This window comes from Colius striatus, chromosome 3 (genome assembly GCF_028858725.1).
Source record: "Colius striatus isolate bColStr4 chromosome 3, bColStr4.1.hap1, whole genome shotgun sequence".
NCBI classification, from domain to species: Eukaryota; Metazoa; Chordata; class Aves; order Coliiformes; family Coliidae; genus Colius; species Colius striatus.
In genome coordinates, this window is record NC_084761.1 from 9,742,858 (window position 1) to 9,764,338 (window position 21,481).

The 21,481-nt window shown below is 39.8% G+C and overlaps 1 protein-coding gene across 2 annotated transcripts; it reads left to right on the forward strand.

The window, feature by feature from the left end:
• The first annotated feature begins 3,009 nt into the window (after positions 1-3,009).
• LOC104549605 (acyl-coenzyme A synthetase ACSM3, mitochondrial) lies at positions 3,010-18,637 on the forward strand. Of its 2 annotated transcripts, XM_061992693.1 has the most exons (15): positions 3,010-3,035; positions 6,605-6,626; positions 7,550-7,699; positions 8,266-8,476; positions 9,574-9,781; positions 10,384-10,527; positions 11,393-11,549; positions 12,444-12,523; positions 13,476-13,599; positions 14,362-14,442; positions 14,567-14,668; positions 16,122-16,249; positions 16,358-16,457; positions 17,832-17,951; positions 18,551-18,637. In XM_061992693.1, the coding sequence occupies exons 1-15, from the start codon at positions 3,010-3,012 to the stop codon at positions 18,635-18,637; spliced, it is 1,740 nt and encodes a 579-aa protein (XP_061848677.1). The 2 variants fall into 2 exon arrangements, with proteins under 2 accessions (XP_061848677.1, XP_061848675.1); XM_061992691.1 differs by lacking the exons at positions 3,010-3,035; positions 6,605-6,626 and having other exon boundaries at positions 7,499-7,699.
• The last annotated feature ends 2,844 nt before the right edge of the window (positions 18,638-21,481 follow it).

The following is a 21,481-nucleotide window of genomic DNA, read 5'->3' on the forward strand; positions in this document are numbered from 1 at the left end:
TCTGTGCTCATTTCATGTTTCTCAAAATACACTACTAGCCAAGTTAAAGCCTTACAGAACTAAAACTGTAAAGGATTTGGGTTTTGGTCTGTCCAAAGGCAAGTTTAACGAAATCTAAACCAGTCTTAACAGCTATTTGTTTAATCTGGCTATAAATATTGTCATAAATGGAAGTACCAGAGCTACCCTAGGCACGATCTTCCAGTGCATCATTAGCCTTCAAGATACATGGTCATCTTTATCCCTGCCTATGATGTCTGCTGTATTCAAACCTATTATTTTAACAGTGAAAATGAAGAACAGTTTAATACTTCTTTGCAGAAATATGATCAGTTGCTGATATGGGCTAGTGCACTGTATTTTACCCTTGAGCTGGAGCATATTGTTAGGTATTTCTGCCTCTCTGGCCTGGGAAAGGCTAAACATGAATGATATTCACCATACTATTTGAGGGATCTGAAGACTGTTCTTACATGGATAAATATGGGACAGAGCAATGTCCTGTGAAAACCATTCCTATGAGAGAAAATTGGAAAGGTTTATAAAAGTGTTTTGAAGATAAATTAAATAGATGTGCCTTACTGCATACATACAGTTGCTGTCCCTGGGAAGACTAAAGTAAGCTAGTAGATGACTTCAACTGGTTACAGTTTGCAGTGGGTGTGTAGCAGTGCTTTTAGCATTTGTGTTCATAAGTGTACAACATTTATTCTCCCTATGATGATGATTATATTTGTTAAAATGCTTGGGATTTTTTAAGCAACAATATTCTGCACTGAAAGTCAACACAAGGACTTGTATTCAGCTAATGTAGAGTGTGAACACTAAAACTCTCCCATGCAGGCAACAGTGATGTAAGGTCTACCTTCTACTGGTGGCAAATGCTCTATATTCCCTATGATGATAGGCATTTGTGTGATATTTAGATCAGTTTAATGTGGATGGGGAGATGCCACAGACTACAGCAGAAGAACACATTCAATTGAGCATTGAGATTAGGTGTTCCTTGCACATGCAGATTACGTAACTCAGCTGGGCAAGCAGCAGAGCTTGCATCCACAAGAGAGCAGGCACATTGCTGTGTGCTATTTGCTTTGTTTTCAGACATTGTCTTGTGTCCCTTCCCAAAAACCACAGAGAAGCTGGAACCTCTGTTCCTGTGTCCTGCCTCACTCTCTTTATGCTGCTTTCTTGTGCAATGCGGCTGGGAGGAGGGCACAAGAGTGCTGGATTTCTAGGTCTTTGTTTTGTTGCCATGCTGGGTACTTGCCCTCTGTACTTTGGTCAGCTCCTGAGGATCTCTTGATACTGCTTGGCAAGAAGTCAGCATATGTGTTTACTATAAACCTTGCCTGAGAGAAAGCAGACCTGGGACACAGTAAGGGTGGAACTGAAGGACGTTGGGACGGCTTGGGAGTTACAGGACAGAAAACATCAAAGCCAGCCTCTTCTGGTAACTTTTGTGGGACTGGTAAGTAGAAAGGAGTATGCCTACTGCAGATCCTACAGCACTGAGTCAAAGTTTGGAGCTCAAACTTTTCCCCATATTAGTCCAGCATCAGAACAAATCCTAGTTTCTGGGAAGTGTGGGATTCCCACCCTTGTGACCATGTCTCCGGAGCTGAGAATAGGTTGAGAAGAGAAAGATCTCAACTCTTGCATTTGTTTTGGATTTCCAAAGCTAATACCTGGCAGCTCCACAGATTTCCTGTGTGATCTGGGGAATATTGCTTTGTCTCTCATTATCTCATTTCCCTTAAGAGTTCTGTGTTCACACAGACTATTTATATAGCCTGTTTTAAGGAGTAGAACATAAAATATCAGGGCTTTATGGCTTCTCTGTGCAGGTGCATGTGCATGTCCCATCTTTAGTCTCTTGTGTTGTGGCAGTACAAATGAACCAGCTGATTCAGCATGATGGACTCAGGTTTATACAACTCAGGGCTATGCCTCACAGCAGGATAGTTTTTCACTGTCCCCGAGGCTGTTTAGTGGCCATTGGGAAACCATTGAGATTGAGTATCTGGGCTGTGGAGCTCCTCTCATGAGTGATTCTGAATCTCTGCAGGGGCTGTAGGTGCCTTTATGTTTTTTGGGGAAAGGCAATCAATGAGTTTTCAGGAAGCCCTTCAGATAGAAGTGGTGACCTTGAATCCAAACCAGAAGGCAGTGTGGATCCTTGGAGCAAGATGTGGTTAAGGAGCAGTTTTTGGAAGATGTGCTGTGGAACAAAAGAGTTTTTCTCCTTCCCTCCTGAAGCAAACAGGTTGTGAGGGTGGGGGGATATCAGAGAGAAAGGTCCAAGACTCTGCTCTGAAATAGGGGGAAGAGATCCTGATTTAAATCCCCGAGCTACTGTATTCTGGACATCTTTCTTCATCTCTTGTCTGTTCAGGAAACTTTCCATGCGTCTTCTTTCCATTCATCATTAGGCTGGAATCCTGAAGTGTGTCACACTATCTCATTGTTGATCAGCTCTGACAGTAGTACAGAGGTTTGTCTGCAAACTCAGATCTGAACAGTAAGGTTTTGTGCTTTCAATCAGCACTTACACAGCTGACAGTGGAACTTGATTAACACTTTTCTGATAAATTATTTTTTCACCAAAATAATGTGTCTTCAGAGAGTTCAAAACAATTCACAACTGCAAACTGAATTTGGCAAATAGCTTTAGATTATCCACAGTTTAAGACCAAAAAAAACCCCAAGACCTTGCTAAATGTCAGCATTTTCAAAAGTGTTTAAAGGTCTTAAACATTGTTTTAAAGACATTTCTAATGTGATTGTTCTGAAAGTTTTTAAAATATTTAAAACTTCATAACATTGTTTCAGGATTCATGAGATGTTTGTTATGATCCAAGCTTATGATACCTGTTAGTATCTTTTAGGTTTGCTGTCAGAAAAATATGAGCTTCACATTAGCCTACACTGCTGCTACTACTACTATTTATTGTTATTATTATCATCATCATCACACAGGTTTGGTAGTGAGGCAAAAGAACAAATCACATGCAACTCTGCAAAGTTAGGATATTGTCTTAATTTCCATTATCCCTTCCAAATATGGAATAGATTGGAGTTTTCAGCTTGTGCCTGTCTTTAAAGCCTGCCTCCAAAGGAGCACTAGTTTGCAAGGTGTTTGTGGAATTTAAGGCCAAGTGACTGTGTGCACTGAGCTCAGTGAGTGTGATACAATGAAGCAAGGTCAAGCCCAAGCAAGAGAGACAAATCTTGTACAAATTGAAGAGTTTCTGCTACCAGCAAGCTGCTAGGAAATACAGCTCTGAGTTTGTGGAGTGGGAAGTTATGCAGCATCTGAACTTTTAAAAGGGTAACATCATGAGAATATACCTTTAGCCTTTTGCTTTCGTGATTTACTTTCTGTAAGGCTCAGATGGTCAGACCTTCTAACTAAGTTAGTTACCCAAAATCCTCCACTAGTTTCCTCCCCATGAGGAATAAACAGGAACCTAACAGAAAAAAACAGAAACCAGCCTCCACTTAATGGAGTGCTAATTTCAGGGAAAGAGTTCAATGTAATTCCATTTTAGACACCAAAACATTGCAAAAAAAGACATTCTCTGATGCCCAAACACTAACAGAGGAGAGATGTCATCCAACAAAAACCTCTCTGATTTGATTTGATTCTTTTAATATCCAGAGTTTCAGCCATGCCTGCTGTGAAATACATATTTGCAAAGCAGTGGAAGCAGAGAATGCCAAGTCAGCGCTGTGAGTGAGGACCCATCATACTTGCAATATCCACCTTACATAGCAGGAGGTATTTAGCCAACTCAACAAGGAATAAATTACTCTAGTTATGGTCAGAAATAGATACATGGAGAAAAGTGAAACAAACTACTAGAAGACAAAGCAAGAGTAAAAGCATACCTGAGAGCTCCAGCATCAGTTATGCTCTGCAGAGCCATCAAGGTAAGAGACAGTGGAAACAGATACTCACAGAACTCCACCAGCAGGTACTTTGTTTCCTCCAATGCTCTGTCAAAGTTGCTTGCTTTCAGCAAGAGTACATAATTCTCCTTTTTTATCTTGGGGAGTTTGGCTTTCTTCAGCTTTATTTTATTTGGGCTTATGCTGTCTGCTGTCAGGAAGCCTGTAATAAACAATAATGGCAGAAGGAAAAACTGGTGTGTCTTCATCTTGTCCTGCCTTTGTCCAGAGAAAGAAAGAAAGGAGCAAAGCAGCACTGAGCAGCAGGGTTTGCTGCTCAAATGGCTGCTGTTGTATCAGCCAAGCTAAGAGGCTGATAAGCCTGATAACAGAGTCTACCACCAGTGGAGCCAACTACACTTTTCCATGGGAAGGCTAGTGTAGCTAATAGCTTGCCCATCTTCAGAGGCATTTGGGAAAAAGGTATCTGTGAGGAAGGTGGGTTTACTGTTTCTGTAAATAATCAGAACCCTGGGGAGAGTGTAAGAGAGCACAGGAGGAACCACTTACCTTCCGAAGCACGAGTTAATTTATAGTGCACTTCTGTAATTATACAGCCTACTCTTGTCACTGCTACTCAGCACAGAGCTGCAGACAAAACAGGGGGTACTTGGAACAGTATTGAGGATGGATCCTCTCCTTAATATTTGGTTATCCGTTGCTCTTATGGAGCTACATATTATGGATCTGATTCAGAGCATGAGAAAACCTCTCATTGCTTTGAATATGTAATTTTAATGTCTGTGTTTCTTAGGCCAAGTTGGAGCTCAAGTAAGATACTACTTTGTGGATTAAACCAGAAGACTTTGCCATTCTTCTCCAGTGGTAGCACAATTTCATGCAACATCTGTACAGTAAAGTGAAGGGATGAAACGTATTGTTTCATCCTTAGGGTAGTTACCAACTATGCTTGTGAAGTATGAAGCCTCCCTAACTAGCCTTTTCAGAACATTTCAACAAATGTCTGCCAAAAAGATTAAGAAGGCACCATTTACTAAGAAATGGTTATTTCTGTAAATATCTGACAGCTTGTAATTGTAGCAGAAACATCTTTATCCCTTAAACTGATCACATCTGACCATCCCTTAAATTGCCCACATCTGGAGTATTTTGTCCAGTTGTGGGCCCCTCAGTTCAAGAAGGACAGGGAGCTGCTGGAGAGAGTTCAGTGCAGGGCCACCAAGATGATGGAGTGGAGCATCTGCCATATGATGAAAGGCTGAGAGAGCTGGGGTCTTTAGCTTGGAGAAGAGGAGACGGAGGTGTGATATTATTAATGTTTACAAATACATAAAGGATGGGTGTCAGGAGGATGGAACCAGGCTGTTTTCAGTGATGGCCAGTGATAGGACAAGGGGCAATGGGTACAAGCTGAAAGAAAAGAGTTTCCAGAGAAATACAAGGAAGAATTTCTTCACTGTGAGGGTGAGGGAGCACTGGAATGGACTGCACAGGAGGGAGAGTTTGTAATGGTGATGGAAGTGGTAGTCTGTTTTCTTGGGACTGAAGGATCTTGGGTGACATATTGCTTCAATTTAGGTTGTTTTAATGCCTGGTATGAGTGGGGCTGCATTTCAAGTGAACTCTTCCCTGTCAATCTTAAAGGTTTTGGTTGTAATGCACTTAGGGATGTGTTTTATTAGCACTCATACAGAGTGCCTAATGAAATCAGAGGGACCTGTGCATTCAGGCTGCATGCAAGATAAGATCATATGTAAATACAGATGCAGCAATCAGGTACTAAAGAAAAAAATGACACAGTCTCCTGTTTGACTTTGTGGGGTTTTATCTCTTCATAAAAAACTCTTTTTTCAAAGATGTCTTTCGAATAACATCCTAGGAGGATTAAAAAGCATGTTTCTGAAGTACAGAGAAAAACAAACAAGGTCTGTTTGATCCAAACAGGCCATATTGTAGGCTCAGAACACAGCATAAGGCTCCCAGAGCACAGGTAGAGTGACAAAAGTTTTTGCTTAGAGAGCTGGGTTTCCCCAGTCTGACAGTGAAACAAATAGCACTCAATTCAAATCCCTCCTGGAAACCTCCTACCAGGAAATAAGCATCATTCTGGAAAGGATTTCTGACCATTATGTCCTGAAAGGAAAGTGAAGCAAGAGGAGAATCATACAGCAGTCAGTCCTCTCAGGACAGATTTGCAATGAAGTACAGAGCTGGATCTAGTGGAACTAAATAGAAAATTGAAACTGGTGGAGTATGATGTTTTCTTTTAGGCATGCAGCAGATGAAGTCACATTTCTGCACATTTCTTCATCACAGCTAACTAGTTTTGGCTCTTTCATTTTGTGCTTTACAATTTGAAGGCTATGGAAGAAGTAACAGGCCAACCAGCAGGAGATGTTGGATGCAGGATAAATACAGTTCCTGGGCCTTCTGCTTTGTTGTCACTCATACCCTGGAATCTGTTGTGTGGTTGGGAGATATTGACACATTCCTCGCTTGTGGGCACCTTCTGATTTCTCTGTTTTGCCTTTTGCAAATACAGTGATTTTAGAGTGATGTCAGTTTCTGGTATTTATTGGCATTGAACACTTAAACTGTCACTAAAGTACACTTGCAATACATAATGCAACAGTAAAAATAACTACATAGTACCCTCATGAGATAGGTATGTACTGTTGGTGATTTATATAAGGAGAAAGTTGTGGCATGGAAAGGTTTAAAAACAAAGCTGGCTCCATTTCATTGAGGGAAAGATTCTGAATCTATGAGTAAGGATCCAGTCTTCCAAGGCTGGACTTTAAAGAACTGAAACATCATCCACTCTGCCTCTTCCACAGGTACCTGTATGTTGTATAGGAAAGACTATGAGAAACTGGAAGTGCTGGGATTTTCTTTGCAAGTTTGTTTTACAACGTGTATCTTTTTATAAATTCAACACTTCAGCTGAAGTGCAAAGCAAATTAAAGTCTTTGCTGCTTCACCTTTGCTTTTGTAGTGTTTATTTTGCATTTATTCCATGTCCCCAATGAAAACAGAACTCACAAACACCTTCTTTGGTTTTATTGATGCATAAATCCAGTGTGAATCGCCATCTAGTGTATATGTAAGACATAGCATAATTACAGAGACCATCTTAAGAGGTTAAACAGTGTCCTCAAAACACTTTCGAACCAGTGGCATATTATTTCTGTAAGGAGGAAAAGTAATATACAAAATTTACTGAAACCAAGTGACAGATATTTAGAAAAGGACTGGCCAGTGAAAGCTTAGAGATGAGATATGAGATTCATTCATCAGCTGACAAAGAAGAGGGCAGAGTATAATGAAAAACCAGCACACAATCTCTTTGCCCAAAAAGGAGGAGCACTTAATTTAAGAACCACATAAAATAATGGGGAGGAACGAGGAGGCATGACAGCAACCTATTTATTCCAGCTAGTTTGTGTTAATTTATCCAACATCATAAACTAGATAGCATCCAATACCTGTCTGGTTTTAAATGTATTTTCTTTTCATTTCAGAAGACTGATTCTTGTAGACATACATCAGATTTTTCCCCCCAGTGTCTGACAAAACTTCATTTATCATGACAGCATTTATTAAATCATGGATTCCCCAGTGTTTGCAGATTCTCAAGCCACCATGCAGATTATTCCATGGATACAACAGGCTTCTTACATCTGATCTTGCTTCATATTATGACTCTATAAACCAGTGCAAAAGGGAGCTACCGGAATATTTCAACTTTGCAAGTGATGTCTTAGATGAGTGGACACGACTGGAAAAGGTGTTTTTCTTTTACTTCATAGACCTTGGAACAAATCTCAGATGATACAAGCCAATTTTCCTGGCAGATACTGAATAGCATTATCATAGAATCATAGAATGGTAGGGCTTGGAAGGGATCTTTAGAGATTATCTAGTCCAACCCCCTGCAGAAGCAGGGTCACCTAGATCAGGTTGCATAGGAACATGTCCAGGCAGGTCTTGTAGATCTCCAAGGAAGGAGCCTCCACAACCCTCCCTGGGCAGCCTGTGCCAGGGCTCCATCACCTGAACAGTGAAATCGTTTTTTCTTATGTTTAAATGGAACTTTTTGTGTTCCATCTTCATCCCATATCCCCTTGTCCTGTTGCTAGATACCATAGAAAAAAAGAATGCCTCTGCCTCCTGACGCCCTCTGCATTAGCTGTAGGGTAGAATGCACTATTTTCTTTTCTTTGTTAGAAACATAGGTATCACTTTAAGACACTAGGTGCCAGGGGTGATTTTCTTAGTTTGGAATTATTTTGGATAGAAATGAAACCCTTTAAGGTCTCTGTTCTTATTTTAATATCTTCTCTTTTGTTCTAGGATGGTAAACGACCAGCAAATCCAGCTTTCTGGTGGGTTAATGATGAGGGAGAGGAGGTGAAGTGGAGCTTTGAAGAGCTGGGATTTCTGTCTAGGAAAGCAGCTAATATACTTTCTGAGACCTGTGGTTTGCAGAGAGAAGACAGAGTTATAGCAGTTCTGCCTCGTGTTCCTGAATGGTGGCTAGTGAATGTAGCCTGTATGCGAACAGGTGAGTGACCTCTTGGATCCAGGGGAAAAAAAAAGGACATATGAAAAATATGATCAATTAATTTGCAAAAAAAAAAAAAGCAGAAATATGCTGCTGTGCCCTGTACAAGTCAGTAGTTGCATAGAAGGAGATTTGGCAGCATCCCACACAGCAACCAAAGTGACGTTGTACCAAGTGCTGAACAGGCATGGTCCAGATAAAGGGCATCCTCAGTTGAAGCCAGTGAAGGCTGAATGGTTACAATCTAAGGCCAGATTTCACCATATCTATTATCAAGTGGGGACAGCTTTAATGCAGTAAGTTATATATCTAGATTGGTTAATAATTCAATGCAATATTTTTCACTCTGCTTTTACTCTTCTTGGGAAGAGTTTGACCCATGGCATTTTTAGGCTGCTAACCATCCATTTGGTAGCAATTTGACAGAGACAGGATAAAGTCTTTTTGTCCCACTTTTAAGCATTGTGAATCTTGCAGATTGTAAATGGGGTTAAAGCTCAGAGAAACCAATTTTATTGTATCCAAGATATTCTGGACTATGACATGGGAGCATCATTCAGAATCTCAGTGCCTCAGTTTCCCAGTTGTAAAATCTGATGGACGCCTCTAAGGGTGGAAAAACCTGAAATCCATCTGTAGGTCAAATCTATTGAGATCCTTGGGAAACGCATGTATAGAAATGCACTAAATTGATTCCACCTCCCACCTCACCCTCTTAAAATGTGAATTGTACTCAGTATTCAAACATGTTTTTTCACTTGACAACTCCTTTGAGCTGTACGTAAGCTGCCTGACATCTATTTATCTCATATCATAGATATTAATTCCTTATTAAAATGAATATCTTTATTCCAGCTGTAAATATAATCCAAATGCTGACATTATTGATATACTTAATTAAGGGGATGATAATCTCAACACTCATTCCTAGGCCACAAACTAATGCAAGCTCTGCCCTCAAACATGAGTTAGAGTTGAACCCTGTTTCTCAAAGGCTAAATTTTTGACTCATCTTTCCTATGGCTGACGTGTCACGTTCTGTGAACATAATAAAGAGAAACGTTCCATTTTCTAAATTGCTTGTTACTTTCTTCCAGGAATTGTCTTTATTCCAGGAACATCCCAATTAACAGCCAAAGACATCCTATACCGACTCCAGGCTTCAAAGGCCAAGTGCATCATTACCGACGGTACACTGGCACCTGCAGTAGAATCTGTCATACCTGACTGCCAGTTTCTGAAAAGCAAACTGTTTGTAGGCAAAGAGAGCAGAGATGGGTGGCTGAATCTCAAAGAACTCTTTGCGTGAGTATCCAGCTGTTTTACCATCCTCCCCTGCTTATCTTCTAGAGCCCAATGCCTCTTGAATTCAGTGAGAAGGTATCTGTTGGCAGCTCTCAGTGCTCAGCTAACATGGCATCAGTTATTTCTTCCCTGGGCTATCGTGGTAGTCCAGATGATCTGCATTGTTCATCAGCCTCTTGAACATAAATGGTGTAATACCAGTATAATACCATAAATGGTGTAATACTAAGACCACACTACCTGACATAATAGCCTGAATATGGCCCACATTGATTTCAGATTGGGCAACAGGACGTGTTGAGGCAGAAGTTGTTTTGCATCTACCTGCTGATCTCTACCAAGCACCTTGAGTGCCTTTGCAAAATAATTGTAGGCAAAGTCACTGGAATGTGCTGTGGGTGCTCACATCTTGAATATGATGGCATACAGAGCACACTTGTGACTAGCAAGATGTGCCCTTTGGTATCTGATGCAACTATTTATTTAGAGAGATTTTATAGTTTGAGGGTATTTTCCTGTTTATCTCCTAAACCTTAGAAAGCCCTGTTTCTATCCTGAAAAAAACTACATGTAGTAAGTGTTGTGTACTATTTCTTCTGAAGGGTGACATCTGCTGACCATAAATGTGTCAAGACAAGAAGCCAAGACCCAATGTTGATCTATTTTACTAGTGGAAGTACAGGCTTTCCAAAAATGGTGGTGCAGTCCCACAGCAGTTACGGCATTGGATTTGCAACCAGTGGCAGGTATGCCTTCCAGTTGTTCTCAGAGCCCTGATCAAGTGACATGATCACAATTAAATTGAAAAAGTAACTGTAAAACAGTAAATATAGACATCTCATGAGTGTATGATCTTACTTCTTCCTCACCTTTCCCCTCTCACAGTGAAACTCTGGGTATTAAAAGCTTCTTGAAGACTCAGTTGAGATCATCAGGCAGTGTTCTCTCACTCAGAGGTCTGACTGTGGAGTAGCAGTAAGCACAGCATGTCGAAACCAGATAAAGTCAAGTGCTTTAGTTTATGTAAACTTTCCTTGAGAACCAAAGCAACCCTAGACTATAGCTTTATACCTTAAAAGTTACCATTCAGTTTGAATCTGTGTCTTTGAATCTTTTGAATCTTGAGTCTACTGATTTGCTTTCATTGAACATCGTTTATGTTCAAGGAGTGAGAAAAGTCATAAAAATCAACAGATATATTTTGAAGTTATTCTGAGTTGTAAGTTGGTGGTATAGAGTCCATAAAATCAGTTTGGTTAGTTTCCTAGAGAAGTAAGATGTGATTTAGCTGATGTCTCTAATCCAAAAGGTGGGGAAACCCTACTCCAAATGATCTGTTCGAGTTATTTTTGGTCTAAATGCAGATTCTGCAAGTCAAGCCAAGGGTGTTTTGCACTGTTGAGGAGAAAAGCAAATGCTGGAAATGTTAAACAGGAGAGAATGAAGAGAAATAAGAGAATGTTTAAGATTTTTCAACTCTTACAGACTTTCTGAAGAGCTTCACTTCCTGACACTGTGTCTTCTAATGGAAGCCTCCTGCCCTTTAATTATGCTGTGATCAATGCCTTCACACTCTATGAAGCATTTTTTTTGTCTCTGCTTTATTATCAGGCACTGGATTAACTTGACTCCTTCAGATATCATGTGGAATACCTCTGATACTGGCTGGGTAAAATCAGCTTGGAGCAGTGTTTTTATGCCATGGATCTGTGGATCATGTGTCTTCATACACCATTTGCCACAGTTTAAACCAGCAGTTATTGCAGAGGTAGGCATAATATTTTATACTATGAGTTTCATTTCCATTTTGCAATAATGAAGCAAACAAGCTGGGCTCCAGTGCATGGGTAGCTCTGTAGCTCCACTTCTCTGTAGCAGCAGGGATAGCACTTCCCACATCCCAAGTAGTCATCTCTCCCTTTGGTGCCCAGTAAGCTAGAGGATCAAGTGTTTTCCCTCCTGGTTAGGCCATGTGACATAGCTACAGGGTAGAGATGTGGTGAAAGATACAGGATAAGCAGAACTCAGGATCACTACTCTCTTGTTCTGTATTAAGCCCACATCTTACTTCAGGTAAGGGCTTCCTGGTACTCTGGGCTCAGGATGAGAGTAGAGCAGTAATCAGAGTATGACATAGACCTGAATCAGGGTCCTGTTACCCTGAATGAATTTTCAATGAATTGCCAGAATACTTATTCTTCCTTTCTATCATTTTACAAAAACCAGTCACCTGGCCAATTCACCTCAACATTGGTCTCTTGTTTGGACAACAAGACCCAGACTTTCACAAGAAAAATGAATGCAAAACCTTTACACTAGTTGACTGTTGTGACTTAGTCTTGAGCCTCAGGCACAGTTGCTTTGAGAAGAAAACATTCATCATTGGAACTTCTACTGTCAGGGGTGATTTATTTACAGGAGTTATTTTTGTTGGACAGAAAGTACTGTTTTTCCTACAGCACTGAGATTGACTGGTACAACCACTCCACAGTCAGGATTCATAGTCACTAATCCGTAGCTGTTCTCTGTGTTGAACATATGTTGTATCTTTACAGGTTTCATTTTGCAGACATTTAAATACACAAGTTGTGCCCATCACCTTCACATCTACAAGATCAGACCCATCATTTTCTTTTCAACAAAATGTTTTCTGTTTTTCCAGGCTCTCTCAAGATATCCCATCACTGTCTTTTGCACTGCTCCCACTGCCTACCGCATGCTGGTCCAACATGATTTGAGCAGGTACTGCATGCACATCTGTCTGTTGCAAGGGTAGCATAGAGAGGCTGGGATATATGATGCTGTGACACCTTTGGCTGTTTAGTTCCTTCTATTGCTTAATTTTTTGTTTTCCAGTTAAAAGAAATTAATAGTTAGCACAAATGGCTCTGAGAAAAGAAAGCTATGTTCTGAAATACCAGAATAATTAGGCACACCTTAGGGCATTTGGGCTTCAGGAATAGGTCTTTGAAAAGATAGTAGAGAGGAAACAAGTGAGAGTTTTTTGAAGTTGACACTTCCTCTGAATTTATGGTTCACAGTTAAGTCAGGGTTTCAGGCAGCGCTATATAAGGGAATTACTGGAATATAGTGGAGTTGTTCCCATATACTTGAGAATTAAGTGAGAAGTTACAGGATTTTCACATGCTGAGAGTTACTTGGCAGCTGTTCCTAGCAGTTTGGTACAACACTGTAAAATACTTGGCTTATGAGAAATAGTCAGTATGATTTGTGAAGAGTTCTCACATCTTCAGTAAGGTACTTATTTTTCTCACATAGATCTTTCATCTCTGTTCCTATTCAGCTTTTCTTTTGCTGTAGAAAATTCTCAGTGTCTTATGTGATCTTGGGTGTCAGCAGATAACTCAGCTTTTCACAAACATCCTGATGTGCTTGTTCAGACTTCTCCTTTCTTACCAGCTTTTCCAAGAACACACATTTGCTCACTAATTTTCCAGTAAAAAACCCTACTGCCAGTAACCCAGAGATAAACCCCATTATCCTCAGTGGTAACATGAGCAATCCAGAAGTCCAATCCAGAACTGTGTAATAGGATGATTATTGTCATTTCCAACGTAGCTTGTGAAGTGTTAAGTGTACTTACTCCAAAAGTTGAGGGAGGCTGTTCAGTTAAGATCATTCATTGCTCTTTTCAGGAGTTAAGAATATTATTTCATTTGCTATTCTTCTCAAGCTACAAGTTCACAAGCCTGAAACGCTGTGTATCTGGAGGGGAACCACTCAATCCTGAAGTGATGGCGAAGTGGAAAATCCAGACAGGGCTGGATATTTATGAAGGTTATGGCCAGACTGAAACAGTAGGTTTGCATTAATTCTTGCACTATGCCCTTTGAAAGGTAACAATACCAGAGGCACAGCGTGCTTGATAAATGAATGGAAAGTATGAGTGGCATTTAAATGAACTTTTTTTTTTTAAAGAAGCTATGTGTAATTGATTGTATAGTTCCAAAATCAACTAGCTGCCTACTTTAATGTTTATAGGAAGTAATGTGGCCAGAGAGTTTAACCTTATGCAAAAGCCAGGTCAGGGATTCTCTCAGATCAAAAAACTTGTAGCAGATCTCTTCATCATCCTTACTTAAAAGGTAAAACTAAAACAACAAAAAAATGCTCTGGATATCAATTTGACCTGTCTGAGGTTTCAATGAAAGCTATTAAATCAGTTCACATCCCAGATTTCTCTGTAAGTGAATGTTAACAAAGCTATTAAGAGTCAGATTTCAGGCATTCTCTTGCCCTTGATATGCTCCCAAATTAATTGTCCCATTATTGAAATAAGATCTCTCATATTTTCACATGTGCTGTCTTGCAAATTCGATTGTTTGCAAAGGAACCCACTGGCTCAGACTGAACACAAGCAACCTCGGGCCACAGGGTTGACCTGAAATGCCTCTCAACTCCTCTCTGATATGCTTGAGGACCACATTGCTTTAGTCCTGATTCAGCCCTAATAATGACAAAGTCAGGAAGTGGTGTCATGCCTAATGAAAATGATAATGAAGTCTACAGGATGCTGCATCATTTTAAAAAACAAAAACAAGTTAAAATGTATTATGCAGGTGACAATCTGTGCCAATATGAAAGGAATGGAAATTAAACCTGGCTCCTTTGGAAAACCTGTTCCCCCTTATGATGTGCAGGTATGTTGACAGGTCATATCTGAGCTCAGCTACAGTTGTTTGTGTCCCTTCTCTGTCCTGCACTGTGCTGAGACAGATATCTCACTGAGATAATCAAAGCAATAATGATATGTCTTTTCTTCAGATCATAGATGACCATGGGGCTATTCTGCCTGCAGGAGAAGAAGGCAACATTGGTATCCAAGTTCAACCAAGGAGACCATTCTGTCTGTTCTCTGAGTATGTGGTAAGTCCAAGTTGCTCTCTCGGTGCTTGATGAGAAGATCAAGAGACCAAGGACAAAATTCTGATTCAGGAAGCAGAATTTTAGACAGGATCTTCACAAGGTCTCACTGAGTTGCTTTAAGAGCTTTTAGCCTGATTAGCACATTGTTCTGCTATTCTAGAAACAGACTTGACTGGCAGAGTATGACTTTTAAGATGCAACACGAACCATCTTGTTCCAGGCAGTTAGCATGGACATCATGTTCAGTGCATCACTCCTTTCTCTTCCATTCCACTCCTGTCCTTGATTAAGGATTAATGAAGGAAGCCCATAAAGGCTCATATAGCTGAAGCTCAGGAATACTTTCCAAAGAGTACAAGTATCTTATTCTCTCATATCTCTGTCAGAGATATCCACAGGTTAATCTTCTACAATCCTTAAAATTTACACGTTCCAACATGCATGTATCTCTGATATCAGAGAAACCCTTTGTAAAGTTACTTGTCACAGAGACAATGGGCATAAAATCAACAGCACAAAGACAAACTACAGCACAAACCCTTCAAGTGTGGATCATCATTTGGCTCTGTGGTACCAGCACACATAATCTAACATTACTTTTTGAATGTCAGTGCTTTATCCACTGAGAGCAGAACAGGCTTAAAAAAAATGTGTCAGAAGAATGGCCATCTTGGTCCATCTAAGCTAGAAAGGTCCATCTAAGCTAGTATTCTGTCTGTGGTGGTGCTGAGTTGTAGTACATACTTAAAACACTAGAATCAGGCAAATATAAAGACACTCTTCATTGCATTTGAACAATCACATTGGATGAGTTTTAGGGAACCTATTTAATTTCAATTACTTAGAGTTTAAACCACTTCTGAATCTTCATAATACTTGAATATTTCTATCATCCTCAAACAACAGTTTGCACAAACTAATTGCTCACTAGGTAATAAGAAACTTCTTTGGATTCAACACTTACTTCAATTTCTCATTCTGTGTTCCTTTGTCAAGGTGTTTTCCCTGTGTAAACTAGATGTGACAGGTCAATGTAGATTCTGGAGTTCTTGTAGGTCACCTCATTTGTGCTTTGGTTTTGAAGTTAAAGCCTAAAAAGTTTCCATTGACAAGAGGTTATTGTGACATTCCCCTACAATGATAAATCCTTTCTCTGCAGAGAGTGGGTTATATTGTACTAATTTGCTATGATATATGGGTATTTCAGTAGAGCATGACCCTTTTCCTCTAGAATATGAATCTGTATATACACAAATACTCTTTTCTACCTCTCACATATTTCCACCACAAAACTGCAAATTAATGTGGCTCTTTCTTTTTAATTAAAGACATTAGTACTGCACATACTCGAGTACAACTTGAAAACCTTATTCCTTTTAAAGCAGCACTGCAAAGTAAATGCATTGCGTTTCACTAACAGTCTGGTACATTTTTTTGACATATTTGTTGTCAGGATAATCCAGAGAAAACTGCTGCCTCTGTGTGTGGAAATTTTTATGTCACTGGGGACAGAGGAGTTATGGATGAAGAAGGATATATCTGGTTTGTTGGAAGAGACGACGATATAATTAATTCTTCTGGGTATGTCAGTAGCTTTGGGATTTGCTCATTTGCCTGCTAAAATTTAATCTGGAAAGGCCAATTGAAGGGCTATCTTGCTATGGATGTCATATCTGCATTTTCTCCTAGGTATCGTATTGGGCCATTTGAAATTGAAAGTGCACTAATACAGCACCCTGCAGTCTCAGAGTCAGCTGTTGTCAGCAGTCCTGATCCAATTCGAGGGGAGGTAAAAGGGGAAATTATATGGAAAGAAATGCACTTTATTCTAAGCATTCAATTGCTCATACACACCAGGTATCCTTGGAACTAAATATGTTGCAGGGCTTTTTTTTTAAATCAAATTGGGTAACTTTTTTTTTAAAACCATACTTTGGCAGATCTTAGAATTTCAGAGTTACTACCCAGTTTGCAGGGTTTGATGTAGAAAAAAGTTTGTCTCTTTAGACATACTGTGGCAAAGAATCACAGAATCCTAGAATGGTAGGGATTGGAAGGGACCTGTAAAGATCATCTAGTCCACACCCCCTGCACAAGCAGGTCTGCCTAGATCAGGTCACACAGGTATGTGTCCAGGCAGGTTTTGAAAACCTCTAGAGAAGGAGACTCCACACCCTGCCTGGGCAGCCAGTGCCAGGGTTCCCTCACCCTTACAGTAAATAAGTTTCTCCTTAAGTTGAAGTGGAACTTTCTGTGTTCCAGCTTTTTCCATTACCCCTTGTCCTGTCACTGGACGCTACAGAAAAAAATGTTGCTCCATTCTCTTGACACCTTTCAAATATCTGTAAGTATCATTGAGGTCCCCTCTCAGTCTCCTCCAGACTAAACAGCCCCAGGTCCTGCAGTTATTCCTCATAAGGAAGATGCTCCAATCCCCTGATCATCTTGGTGGCCCTGCACTGGACTCTCTCCAGCACTTCCCTGTCCCTCTTGAGGTGATGAGCCCAGACCTGGACACAGGACTCCAGATGAGGCCTCAGCAGGGCAGAGTAGAGGGGGAGCAGAACCTCCCTTGACCTGCTGGCCACACTCTTCTTGCTGCATCCCAGGCTGCCATTGGCCTTCTTGGCCACGAGGGCACATTGCTGGCTCATATTTAGCTTATTATCAATCAGGACTCCCAGGTCTCTCTCTGCAAAGCTGCTCTCCAGCAGGTCACCCCCACAGCCATGAAACCAGGCATCTTTTTGTGTAAGAAATAGAATTTGGATTGTTTCTCTTTTTGTCACCAAGCAGGTGGTGGCAATGATATCCAGAACAGTCCATTTTTCTTTCCATAGAATCATAGAATGGTAGGATTGGAAGGGACTTTGTAATGTTTCTTTGAGCCCCAGGGTGAGATTTTCAGCTGTCTTTTTCTGTTCTAAAACTTTTTGAAAGTTTAAGAGTGTATAGAGTTAAGAAGAAAAAGAAGTGGAAAAGTAGCAAAAAAATCCTATGCTGCAGAATATGTCCTTCATGACATTGCATTCTGTAATAAACAGCCATGAAAAGGAACTAAAATTTTTGCATTCTGAATTTTGATGCACAGTTTTAGCAACAAATATATCCCTTTATTGCCATGTCTGGAAGTTAATGGAGTGTCTTAACTTTTGTGGCACAGGTGGTCAAAGCCTTCATTGTTTTAGCTCCTGATTTTGTATCACATGATCCAGAAAAATTAACTCATGAGCTTCAGCAACATGTCAAGAAGGTGACTGCACCTTACAAATATCCGAGGAAGGTAAGTACCCCACAAAAAGCCAGGTCTTCTAATAGTATCAAAAACTGAATGGCTTTTGACCTGCCCTCAGCTCCTGTTCAACTGCATTCTGACAAACGCTCCAACCATAGTTCAATAAAATAAATTACAGGACCTATTGCAGCTGGATCCTCAGATTCACTGCATGTGCTAGAAAGGACTCAAAGGTAGGAAATGGTAATGTGACTTATCTTTGTCAAGGCCCAGTCTTTCTTTCATGAAATATTAGGGTTTTCACAGAAACTCAAATGGGCAAGGCATTCAGCTCTTACCAGTTCCTTCCTTGAGCTCTGTCCAGACTCTCAGCTAAAGCAAAGGGGAAATTCCTACTGGCATAAGAGGGATTGGAATTCATCCCTTATCAACAGTAAAGACACTAGTAACTCCCTGTCCTGAAAGCTGAAGCACTCATCCCTGCAACTACTGCCTAAGATGCATACTAAGGAATTTCAGAGTCCCAGTCACAAGCTGGGCAGTTTCCCATCTTTTACCCTAGCCATAGTAAAAGTGTGTCTTTCCTTGCACTTGGGAGATTAGTCAGAATGTATTTTACTAAACTGGAGCATGTTTTTGCCTTACAGGTGGAGTTTGTTCAGGATCTGCCAAAGACAGCTACTGGGAAAATCCAGAGAAAGGTTCTAAGGAACAAGGAGTGGGGAAGAGTATAACATGCTCTGGAAGCTGAGGAGAGAAAACTTCCATCATTTGTACCAGCTGTGCCACGCCACATTTGGCACTTAGTCATGGCTCACAACACTAGGAGAACAGATGGAAAACCAAGCCTCAAGAGGAAAAAAAATGAGATAGCACTTCTATGACTTGAGGATGTGTGATACTAGAACCTCTTTTGCCATCGACCTGTAAATTTTCAGGAGGGAGAAGGTGCAAGTAATTAAGAATGAGGAACGGGAGACAGAAGAGACAGATTTGGGAGCTTAGAAAGTTGGGGTTTGTTTTACTGGAATTAGTGTAAACAGATTGCTTTAAAAATTAAAAAGTGGAACTACAACATTTTTATAATGACAAATAAATGAGAAACAAAAATAACATTTGTCCTGCAGTTGGTATCAGCAGTGAAGTGGAATTCTCTCTTAAAACTATCACTGTCTTATTTTCAAATTCTTTCTGAGTAGAAGGAGAAAGACATCCTTTTTAACTACTTCTCATCTTGATGAATTAGCAGTCTACTTAAATGGTTCAAGTGGAAGGAAATAGAAGATACAAAGTGCTTTAGGTTAAGGTGCAAACTACACACAAGTGACGATGGTGTAAATGATTACCAAATAAAAAGTTACTCCATGGAAAGAATTGTGCTGCTTGGTCTGTTTTGTGCTGTGTTCCATTCTCATTATTGCAAAAGAAGGAAATTATAAAGTAGAAAGGGTTTCACTCCAAATCTTTCTTGACAGAGCGTCCAGATAACGGACGTCTCCCTATAAGGACTGATCTTTTCAGTGCCTCCTTTGGGATACACAGGTCCTGAAAGCCAAACGAATCGAGTGAAGAGGATCTATCCCAGCCAGCTCTCAATCTATACTGTCCACAGCAAACAGGTCAGGAAAGCAATGTTTGTCTGAATTCCCAGTGTTACTGATCATTGAGAAGAAGCAGATGGTACTAAATTAGGAAAAACTGTTTCTGATTCTTGGAGCAACTCAGATGACTTGTGACCTTGTCTAGGTGAACCTGCTTCTGCAATTGGGTTGAACTAGATAATCTCTAAAGGTCCCCTCAAACCCTATCATTCTACGATTCTATTACTTCATTGTTACTGGATCTTTTCCTCAGTTTTTTTCTATTTCACCTCTAAGTTTGCAGGTGAAAAAGTGATTAAAACTGTTGAAGATTCTCCCAGCAAAACTTAGCAGACTTTTTTGTAGACCATTATCCTGGATTTAAAATATTTCCATCTTGCCAGTCTTGAATACCATTTCCACTCTTGAATACTGTTCTTGAATGTTCTTCTTCTCCTCTTTCCTTCACAGTCTACTGTAGAGATTTGGTCGTTGCAATGATCTGAAATCTGTAGATTACAGCTAAATCATAGAATTAGAGCAAACTAAGAAATGATAAATATCTTACTGCATTATTAAAAAGAATGATTACAGTTACTATATTTTTCTATTAAAGGAATGAAAGTGCATCCATTGATTTTGGGGTTAACAGTGGAGGTCACAAACTCAAAGAAAAGTTACAAGTAACAAAAGTCTTGGTATTTTTACTGACAGTTGATTCCTTAAGTAAATAAAACTAAAAAGCAGTTAAACTTTATGTATATCCCAGAATATGTCATAAAACCCCTTTATTAATATCCATGTACTATGGATGTATTTAGCAAATATTTAAAAGAGCATTTTTCACCAGTAAAACTTTTTAGATTAACTTCTTTCCCCCCAGGTCCTCTTCACAGAGTTTTAATTTAAAATCTAAGTACCATCTGAATAAGTTTCTGCTCTATAATCCTGATTCTAAAAGGGGTGGCACTTAGGGGCATGACAATACTTAAGGAATCATAGCACATGGATATAAAATTCTCCAGAGTGAATGATATCCTATAGGATTATTTACAGCTGGTCAGTATTTCTCTGCTACAATCTCCATGTAGCATGGAGAATACTGTGAATTACGGTTGGTTTTGACAAAGTATCTGTTCTGGTGGGGGAAATCTGCACCCAGATTTTTTCTACTGTCAGATATCACTGAATAGATTGCGTAAGTTTGAGGTATTTGAGTTCATTTGCCTGATAGGCAGTTTAAATATTACTGTAACAGCTCCTGCTAAAGAACAAGGAAATAACTTCACTGTTAAATAAGTTACTTTTTCATGGGGAATAAAATTTGACCAAAACTGAGATCCATGCATCAAAGATGTCAAGTGGTTATGGTTGAAGACACAAGACAAGAGGTAAATGAATACAAAGCAAACTTAAAAACCTGGAACAAAGAGCAAAACTTTGCAGCTTTGTTCTGGTCACAGAAATTCCACATGGAAAAATAATTTAATCAAGAGTTTACCTATGATTTTGTTCCTAGGTTGTGGATAGATTCCTCTTTTGTAAGAACCAAAGAGAAAATTAACCTGTCTGTATTTCAACAGTCACTCACCTAACCTTGTCTTGAGTAAGTAACTTGTGTTTAATGCTAGAAAGAAATTGATATGTGGATCCAGGTTTTTAAGTCATCATAGGCCTCCAGAGCTCCACTGGCTCCCACTCTGACTGTGGGCTCTTCCAGACATAAGCCAGGGTGTTTTTTTCCCACATTTGATTTTCTTCATGTGCACTTACAAGAAATCTCGAAACAACATTAAGATTTTTAGAGTTGAACATAGTTCTTAAGCAGTTTTCTAGACTGCTAAAAATAATAATGGTAACAGTAATATAAAAAGAGAAATTAAAAAGAAGAGTAGCAATGGAAAGGAAGAAATGGACTTGAGAGCTTTTGAGATCATTATGGTTAGTACAGATGGTAGAGGACATGTCTAGCAGGCAAATGTGGAAGAGTCTACATCA

Excerpts from the sequence above, each read along its gene's own strand:
- LOC104549605 (XM_061992691.1), top strand. The coding sequence starts at position 7,499 with ATGACAGCATTTATTAAATCATGGATTCCCCAGTGTTTGCAGATTCTC. Across the intron at positions 7,700-8,265 it reads AGTGGACACGACTGGAAAAG|GATGGTAAACGACCAGCAAA; the intron begins GTGTTTTTCTTT and ends CTTTTGTTCTAG. Across the intron at positions 12,524-13,475 it reads GTCCAACATGATTTGAGCAG|CTACAAGTTCACAAGCCTGA; the intron begins GTACTGCATGCA and ends ATTCTTCTCAAG.